The sequence below is a fragment of the Sipha flava genome, unplaced genomic scaffold (assembly GCF_003268045.1).
Source record: "Sipha flava isolate LNK unplaced genomic scaffold, YSA_version1 127_pilon_pilon, whole genome shotgun sequence".
NCBI lineage: Eukaryota > Metazoa > Arthropoda > Insecta > Hemiptera > Aphididae > Sipha > Sipha flava.
The window spans coordinates 1,250,125-1,260,782 of record NW_020271753.1 but is presented as its reverse complement, the minus strand read 5'-3'; the positions used below and the strand labels follow the sequence as shown (position 1 = coordinate 1,260,782).

Sequence of the window (10,658 nt, the reverse complement as noted above, 5' to 3'; positions counted from 1 at the left end):
TGAGAAAATGTATTTTCCCTAGTAAATACTTTCGTACAAATTTGGCGATCATCGTGCTAATTTTTGCTATACACGTGTTAATATTATTGGCATAATATATTTTTAATTATTTTATTTGTTGAATAAAGTAGGGTTTGTTGCAGCACAATGTTAGTCAAAACATATTCACTGTATTTTAGTGTAAATCCAAGTGTTTATATTTTTCTTGGTATATCATATTTTATCCAATAAATTTCATTAATATTTTAGATTTAATTCATTAGCTATTCGAATTTCCAGAACACTAACAATTCCAATAAAATGAGTACATGCGTGTGTTTTATACTCGTATTGTAATATTTATTTCACTTCATTATTAATGAATTATGAAAAATTATATTTCAATCGATTTAGACGTGTCCGAAAATGTACACAATTTTTCACTCAATTAATCATTTAATTATGAATTTATCCGGTTTACGTTTTTAATATCCCAAATTTAAGTTTAAGTTTAATGTTTTGGTTTATGAATCTATTGCGTTTATTTAATTATTTCTATGATTCAATAATAGAAATTATATAATTTTAGTATATCAAGATACGTATGTATTATTATCTCTTTACCTTCTAATTTTTATGATTGTAAATGTTTACTATACAAGAGAAATTACATCGCATTCGTTTACAAAACGCAGGTGTCATAATCGTATCTCACGATGAACGGCTGATTCGTGAAACAGAATGTACGCTTTGGGTTATTGAAGACCAGACTATTAATGAGGTGGACGGTGATTTTGACGACTATCGGAAAGAGCTTTTGGAATGCCTGGGCGAGGTTATCAATAGTCCGAGTATCGCGGCTAATGCAGCTGTTCAACAGTAACATAAACACTACCAATTAATTTTATATTACCTTTATTGGTCTGTACGTGTGTGTTAAAATATTTGCGATTACATTATATGATGTTGTTGTTGATGTATTTGTGATAATATTATCATCTTCGAATGTTGTAATTTACTGTAATTCCTATATACGTGCCTTGTTTACACAATATTAATAAATAAAACAACATTAAGATATTGAATTTTTTTTTATAGGTAACTGTGACTTATGGTACTATTTAGTATTAATGGCTAGTAATTAACGCACACTCAGAATTTGCAGCCCTTCAGGTATATTCAATTAAGATTTAACAAAATATCCATATAGTTTGCGTGAACCTTTATTATTTATACTACAGTACCTACTCTATTTCCTTGTGATTTATTTACCTTAGTAAAGCACGACGGGGATGACATTGTTCATTTTAAATACATGTAAAAATGTAGATATTTCGAACTTCAAATAACTACTAAAATAGTACACTTACAAAATTAAACTTTTATTTGATTTTATAGAATCTATGTAACATATTTTTATCTATCTTAGATTCTGGATTTGTTTAAGATTACTCAAAATGAAAATGCAAATACTGCCAATATCCATTCTGTACACTATAATAATTAATGGTAAATAATAAATTATCGTGTTAAAACTTGTTTATTTTAGTACAAGAAGGTATTTTTTTTTTTATTTGTTATTGAAAACATTTCAATAATAATAATTACAGTGACCTTTCAAACAACAGTGACAAAATACGGATTTACACGGTGTAGTGAAAGTCGGCGACCTCTACCATCGTATTCACTACCGAGGTAAGGACAATATACAATTACAAAAGCTGTTAATTTAGTCCGTCTCATGGTCTTAATTATAGACAAGGCATGATTTAGACATTTTCAGACTCTTAGGCAAAATTAAAAATGTGCCATTTTACCCTGATAAGGATTATTTATTTATTTTTTTGAAATATTATATTTTGATTATATTTATTTTATACGATGAATGTAGTATACAAAAAAAAAAGTTCATAAAAATCCAAGGCCTTTTAAAAATTATTATAGGTAGTTTCCTATCCTGCCTAATGGTAAACATAACCCAACTCATAAAAAATGTAAAAGTTATCTTCTCGAAATTGAAGTCGCGTACAGTGATATGACATACCTACCATATTTGTGTTCGATGGTTAAGCAGAGGAGAGGTTTTGAAACGATTTTTTGTTTTACGAGAAGAAATTTACTTGTTCATCTTGGACAAGGAAAACATATTTTCGAAGTTAAAAATGATAATAGGTTGTAGGATTTAGTATTTCTTACTTGTTGTGGTTTTGTTTTTCGTCGGAAAAAAATAATAAAAATAAAGTATATTTAGAACAACTAAATAATAGATATTGAAAATAAATTTTGATAGTTTTAGTATAATATTGTCACACTATTTTTTTGAGGAGGGTCTAAGCCCCATCTCAAATATCCCTAAACATGCCTACGATCAGCTACATTACATAATTTATCTTATAAAGTGCCCTGGCCATAAATATATGATGAATTTGCCATTGTTCATACAGACGTAACAACACATTTTAATATTTAAAATTTAATATTACAAGGACTTGGAAAATTCATATGTAACATATTTAATTCCGTCAGAGCATTTGTTGCAAAATAAAATTACTTATCAAATTAAGGCAGTGATTTCAGTAATTTTGAAAACTATAAAAAACTTTAAAAAAATATTTTAGAATAAAACAAATTCAATATATTCAGCATACCGATTTGTAAATATATTTAACAAATTGCATTCCGATATTTCATCTCGATTCTCGGATTTTAAATTAGGTACACGAAAAATCATTGCGTTTATTTAAAAATTAATTTAATACTAATGTCTAACTATGTCGATACTACTTTTCAATTTGAAACTTATGGAGTTGAAAATCAATTAATTTTACTGTGATAAATTTCATAAAATTAAAAAGATACTTAACAATTTAAAATTGTATTCAAAACTTCCATACGAAGATTTTCCTGCTATGAGGACATTATCATGATAAAAGCAACTGTACTTAGCTCGACATAAATATGCAAACAAATATTTTCACGAATAAAACAAACAAAATCAGTTCATAAATCGCGACTTACGGTTAAATACCTTAATTCAATGTTGAGGATTAGAACAACTAAATTCCAACCAGATTTTTCATTATTATTAAACGAAATACAAGCTCAAATTTCACATTAAAAATAAATATAAAACATTTTTATATATTATTAACTTTTATTATTATTATAATTATTATTATTTTATTTTTGAAATATTTAAAAGAATTCATAAACTAATATAAAATCATATTTGTAATAATTTTACTTTTTTTTTAATATTTAGTTTTATTTTAAAATATACAACGGGACACATGTGCCCCGCGAGCCGCAGGTTGGTCAATTGTCGTCTACAAGTAATTACTATCTATGTTACAATATTAGGCACGCTGGATTGGTTCGGTCGTGATATTACACCAAATAAAACAATTAGCTGTAGGTAATATTTTACTCTTTTCGGTATGAATAATAGTTGGTTTAGAGGGCTGTTGCAGATACTAATAGTATTGTACTAAGTATAGTGGCGAATAACCTATATTATATTTGCATTCGAAATAGCCGCTTTAAGTACATACCTACTACGGCACATTATAATGCGTCTAATAATTTATTATCTAATAATAATAAGTGTGCAGTGATAAATCGATTTTCAATAAATTTTGAGCGTCCATGAAAATATCATATGCACTCGTTGTTCTAACTACTTTTACTGAAATAAATATGTCGGTATTTTCTGATGGTTTAAAATAAATGTATAAACATTGTCGATGTTTGTAATTTTTCCATATTTTTACCCATTGTTTTTTTTTTATTTTGAAAAATCGGCCCATTGATAGGGATTTGATGTATAGAGAATCATCCTCACGGGCGATGTCAGTTTACTTTTGCTTTATATTATTTTTCATATAGTTTTGGGGAAATGATTCCATGACTCATATCAGCAGAAAACCCATATCATCCCAGTGGACTAGTAACTGCGTAATATACTATCGGCACTCCAGTCGTTTGCACCTGAATAAATAATAACTTTTTCCCCGAAAGATGGGTTAATAATAAAGGTGTCAGGTGTAATAATAAAGTTTTCATCTTCGTATGGAAAACATTGTATTAGTCGCTGTACCGTGACTCACCGTGCTACGACACGAAATATATCTAATATTTAATAACAAAGTTTTTATATTGTTGTAATATAAAACATCGCACAGCGTATATTATTAAATATATTTTTTAGATGTTTCGCGTACAAAAAAAAAAAAACAGGTTGTAATAATGAAAAACATTTTTCGAATAAAAACAACTGCATTTTATTATTATCTTTTGTTTTGATGTCGTTTCATCCATTCGTATCATGATATAATATGGTATACTTGCCTACAATGAATTGTATAGTTTTAATTTTTAATTACGCATACGCGATTTCGTGTACAGAAACTAAAACTATAGTATATAAATAATACGTTATGGCCTTAAAGATTATACGTACCCACAACTCCGTATTGGATGCTTCGATAATTGCAATTATAAAATACGTTTGACAACAGAATAATTATAATTGAATAAATCTAGTGTACATATTTTTGGCAATGTTTAACAAAATTATTATGATAAGGTATAGATTTATTATTAATAAATCGAAAGTACACAGGCCGGAATTAAAATACCCGGTGGCCATTATGGTAATAGTCGAAATGGACACATTGTTTTTTTTAAGGATTATAGTTTTACAGTGGTCGTTTTAAATATTTTTGTATTAAATTTTTGAAAACTATCCATCATCGAAGAACATTTATTTTGTTTTGTTAGTTAGGATCTTTGGTCCGAGAAACTCTTATTTATTCAGGTACGTGGAAATTAATTATTTTTCCATGTATATATATATATGTATATAATTTTACGGCTTTTGGATGAATTACGTTTAATCCCGAGAATAATTTAGCTTTATTATCATAATGCTTAATACCGTTTTTAATGCATAATACGTTTTTTTTTAATTTTTGTATAACCAACGAATTGGTTTTATCTGGAATATTAAAAATAATTAATTCGAACAATGTTTAAATTAATTTATACATGAAAATAGCTTAAAAAAATTTAATTAATTAATCGAAACACACGACCACTACAGAAGAACCCCTTTATTGGCTCGTTCTCTCTATTATATACATTTAGCTATAACAATAATAATATAATAATTTGCTTACATAGAAGAAAAAAGAGTTGTTTTATAATTAAAAATGTTAATGCTAGCTTACTTTCTATTGCGACATTAATATGACCTGAATTCGAATTGCTTAATACTACAATAGGGTAACACACATGACCAAGTCATAATTGTACATTATAAATAAGATTATTTGATATGGGTAATGTCATTACATTACTTACGAGTAGGTCAGTGAAATTATTGCATTAAAAAACACACTAAATTGATTGCATTATTGCATTAAAATATATTAAAAATTGCATTGAAAAAAATTTAATTATAATCAATAAAATCAAATATATTAATACATAATAATAAAAAAAATTAATTATGAATATTGCTTACATTATTGCATTTCACTACAAAAGATTTTTTTAAGTTTTCAAAATCGAATGATCGTTTGTTATCGTATAACAAATTTTTGTATTGGGAGAAACTTGTTTCTACGTCAGTAGTTGTTATTGGCGCGTACTTGAAATAGTTTAAATCGTTACTGGTCAAGTCTTCTGGCAAGCCTTCCATTGACTGTATTTCTCCATTTATAATTTTTGATATACGAATAATTATTTGATATCCTTTATTTTTTTTTTTTTGTAAAATAGTTTTGAATTTCTGGTTTATTAATATTCCATTTTGTCCCATAATTTTTCTATTTTAGTTTTAACGTTTTTAACTATAGATAAAGCTTCGATTAATGGAACATGTTGAGTTTCGAGTTTAATGATTTCTGCTGGTATGAAACCATAATTTGAATGAATGAATGCCAAGTTGGTTTCCATAGAACTATCCGACAAAAGATGTTGAGCTTGTTCTATAGAAATAGCGTCATTTGAATTTAATAATTGTATTACTTTTTTTACTTCTACAAAATTTTCACAATAGTAGGACGCGGCTTTTATTCATGTCCCCCATCGGGTTACTATGGGATGAGGAGGTAAATTAATACTTGGAGCTTCTTCTTTAAACAATAAAATACGGGAAGGAGCTTTTAAAAATATTTGTTTTACTCTGGCGATAAGCTTATCAATTTTTGGAAAATTACTTCTAATGGTTTCAGCGACTCTATGTATACCGTGAGATAAGCAAGTTATGTGCACTAATTTAGAATATAAAAACTTTAATTGTAAGAGCTGCTTTAACCATATAAAGGGCCGCGTCAGATAAAAATAATAAAACGTCATAGTGACGTATTCCATTGGGCCATAATATAAACATGGACTTGTCAAAAAGTGTAGCTATTGTAGAATGGTTAACTTTTTTAAGAATTTCCGTAGTGAGTAAAAATATCTTACCAGGTTTATCAAATTCCAAGGTTCCAATTACAAGTTAGCTATGAAATGTCCACTTGTATCTGTTGATTCATCTATAGATACCTATATTTTTTTACCAGTTACATAATTTCTGATAATTTTCATAATATCATCGTAGCAATCATTTACATATGTTTTGTATAAAGTAGTAACTGTTAAAATTTCTTTTCCAATGTATTTTTTCAAAAATGACCGGAAATGTATGTTACTAATTTTATGTAACGGAATTTTACTTGACATCAATGCTTTACATAGATCAAACGAAAAATTTGACTTTTTTGTATTTGTTACTAATTGTTGAATTTTTGAATTTTTATTGTTGGTTTTCTTATTTACTGCCCAAGAATGTTTATCTATTTTTAGATGTTGTGTCACAATATATCGTCTATCGGTACATACTTGCACTTCACACATTTTACAAAAGAGAATACTGCCATCAGAAGAAAATATAGTGTCACCAAATTCTGATACGTGATTTTTTAAAATGTCTGATTTAATCGGTTTGACTTTTGGCATTTTAACGGACGAAATTGATGCGAAAAAGTATAACGAACGACTACAGTACGGGCCACAAAAACATGCGGATAATTCTAGCAACCCCATTACTGTTAGGATTTCGGTATTTTTAAATATAACTGAATGCTGATAGACGATAGTGTATGTTATTGAGGGACAAGTTTTTATCTTAACGACCAAAATGCGATAATCGCTCTATAGCAGCGATTCCCAAACTGTGTACCGCGGTGCCCTAAGGCCACCATGATCATTTTCTAAGGGCACCGCGGTTTACGTACGGTTCATTACAAAATAGTTTAAAATGTATAAAATTGTTTTTCCATATGGTTTTTATAAAAACTTTATAGCAAATAATGTAATATTTTCTATTGTATATTCGGATATTCTCATTTTAACCTTATACCTAATAATTTTATATAATAATTATAATTATAATAACAATAATTTTTATTTATTTTTTTTTAAGTTTAAAAATGCATTTAATTATAATTAAGTTAAATTTTAATAAAATTAATAAGATTGGTTATCAATACGTTTTTTTTTGTTCTGTAATGTAGTTCACAGCAAGGCACCGTGGGTAAATTGGATTCAACAAAAGGCACCGCTGAAAAAAAAGTTTGGGAACCGCTGCTCTATAGAAATAATAAGTAGGAATTAAAACAAATATAGAAATTTGTTCACTGCTACGTTTAGTTACTTTTATTTTATATATTAAGTTATATAATCTTAAATATAACAAAAATTATGAAAAATAGTTAAAATTGCAGTAAAATTAAATAAAACGCCAAAATTGCATTTATTGCAATATAATTTTTTTTTATTTTAATTAAGAGTTTAACGATTTATATTTTAAGCTCACTCAGCAACAAATTTAAGCATTTACAAAAAACATCCAAATGCAACAACTTCACTGCCTTACTTACGAGTATATTGTATTGGTGATAGGTTAATCTAGAAACTATAAATTCGATCACAAAATAATTTTATTAAATTGTAATATTTCTAATTTTTACATTGTATCTATAAATAAACTAACTGAGGTCCTAGGCTAATGGTGGGGGGGGCAAGGCCCCTCTGCTCTCCCTTAAATTCACCTTTGTTTTATACCAAATAAAATGTACAATAATTATACTTTTCCTAAATATTATTATACAACCGTAAAGACCTTGTTTCTTCCACTTTTCAAAAATTTCAAAATTACGTTATCAATTTTAGATTTAATTAAATTCTGTGTGAAAGTTTTAATGTAGCTGTGCAGACCGAAAGTTTACGGAAAAAAATAACCATCCACTCACAAACCAAACATACCTTCCATTCACCTAAAATCACGGTTTATATTACGTATATCACCGCATTATAATATAAAGTAATTTCTTGGTTAATGAAAAAATTCGCAATCTTCAAGCACAAATGTTTAAATTATTTTCATATTCGCATAATTTATCACACATGGGACGACGGATATAAGAGAATAATTCAAGCATACGGTATGCACGGGAACCAACAAACCGTCAGATTCGACGATTTAAAATCCCAAGGGCACAACGGCGATACCATGATAGTATAATACGTTTTGTAGGTACGGTATTCGGCCAAAACAAGATCTAGAAAACGTTTCCCAGTGAATCCTTGAATTCGAAGACGACTGATACGCGTTGTACAAGTGTATGAAAACAGGTAATAACACGCAGTAGGTATTATTTTAATAGTATTCCGTTGATAATGATCAGACTCACTTGTTAGTCGCATTGCGAAAAATCCTGGTACGTAGCACTACCACCATGCATACACAACTTTCGTAATGACAGTAGTGATTTGGACGTCCAAGTGAGAATAACAATATTCCCTATTTGATTAACGAAATATTTATGTATGTATGGATGAAAACGTATATTGTATCATATGCGTTTCAGTTAAAGTCACTTGACTGGTGGTCAACTACAGCCGATGCAAGTTCACATGTACAAAATACCTACAGAAAAATCGTGAACTATAAATAAAATAATATTTACTTATCGTAAGTCGTTACGTTCAACCTATAATTTGTACCGAGGAGAGTTTGAATGTGTGACGGTCACTTATAGTATTAATTTATTATAATGATTTTTCACCATGCACCTATGTGTATATTATTATATTTAAAAATACATGAATAATACATGGTTTTTAGTTTATACCTCAGATTTAATACGGGTCAGGGAAAAGAGTACTATCAATTCTGAACAAAAACAGGAGTGTATTGGATAAAAATTTTACGTAAATAGCTTTTTTTTGTGTTCGATGACGTATCCGTATATTTTTAATGAACATTAACAATTCATTTAATTAAAAATTTGACTCTGGCACAACTTGTGTTAATATATTACTGTCATATTTTTATTTTATTTTTCATTTTATCGACTTTAAGAAACATTTATAAAGCAGGTTTTGATACAATAAATCAATTTACATTTTTAGACTTACATGACTATTGAATATTTCCGCGTGTAATTATAAACTGTAGTTGGTACTAATAAATGTTACTAAAATTATTTACAAATAAAAATAAATTATTATTATATTTTTTTTCTAGTTATTATATTGTTATAAGTAGGGAACGGATTTATATTTAAATGCATATTTTTTATTAAAACGAGATATTTAAGATTCGATAAGAAATGCTTATGATTTAAATCATTCCTATTATAAAATGATGATACTTTTATTTTATATATTTTTACATATTTTGGTATAGTTACATATTTTTAAATATTTCACTAATTTTTAAATATTTTTAAATACGTCTTCTTTGTACGAAAATACAAGAAATTATTTCAAAATTAGATCCAGAAACTTCTATCGCTATTGGAAAAGCTCAAAATATTATTGGTCGATCTTATCTAATTGTTGATAATAACCGAGTTTATATTGTAGTTAGGTAGAGGATTATCGCGACGACCGACTGTCTTTAGATTATATACGGGTTCGTCAGTCGAGTCGAGCCAAAGTAGGCTTTTCAAAAAAAGTGTAATCGTAGAAAATATACAGTCCACAAACTAAAATTAGTTTTATTTTTCTTTAATCAAAGCTACCGACTAATTATGCAAAATAAAACATTGAAAATAATTTAATTTTAATTAAAAATAATTTAACAAAATTATTAATAAAAAAATATGTCTCCAAATAATAGTATGCAAATTGTTGAATCAGCGATTAAAACTCTTAAGCAGACCAATAGATGTTGTAAAAAAAGAAAATTCATACTATTACAAAAAAAAAATTCTAGGCTATATTGATTTTAAAACAATCAATGACATAATGAGTGGCAGACACCCTTCTAAAAATTTGGAATTATCGCCTTCTGATAGTATTTGCTTGAAATATGCTTTTAATACATCGGTTGATGTGAAACAATAATTTAGCCGTTTTAAAAATATTTTGATACCTAATAGGTGACATTTTATATTTGATAATTTAAAAGATATTGTAATAATTCAATGCAACAAATCATTTTGATAATTTAATAATAATAACTAAATAATAATAATACTTTTTTTTTAAATTTTTTTTCCCTACATATTTGAATGTTTTTAGCACATATTTTATAAATTATACTTACATATATATGTACATATTTCTATATTTTTATTACATATAAATCCGTTTTCTAGTTATAAGATACATTTTAAAAATTT

At 27.3% G+C, this 10,658-nt stretch overlaps 1 protein-coding gene across 1 annotated transcript in view; it reads left to right on the top strand.

The window, feature by feature from the left end:
* The window catches only part of LOC112694303 (ATP-binding cassette sub-family F member 1-like), a gene marked incomplete in the record, with an annotated part of 19,306 nt that extends 18,247 nt beyond the window's left edge, over positions 1–1,059 (top strand). Inside the window, 1 exon segment of the mRNA XM_025569723.1 lies at positions 675–1,059. Coding sequence (XP_025425508.1) covers positions 675–862 — 188 coding nt within the window.
* Positions 1,060–10,658: the final 9,599 nt, after the last annotated feature.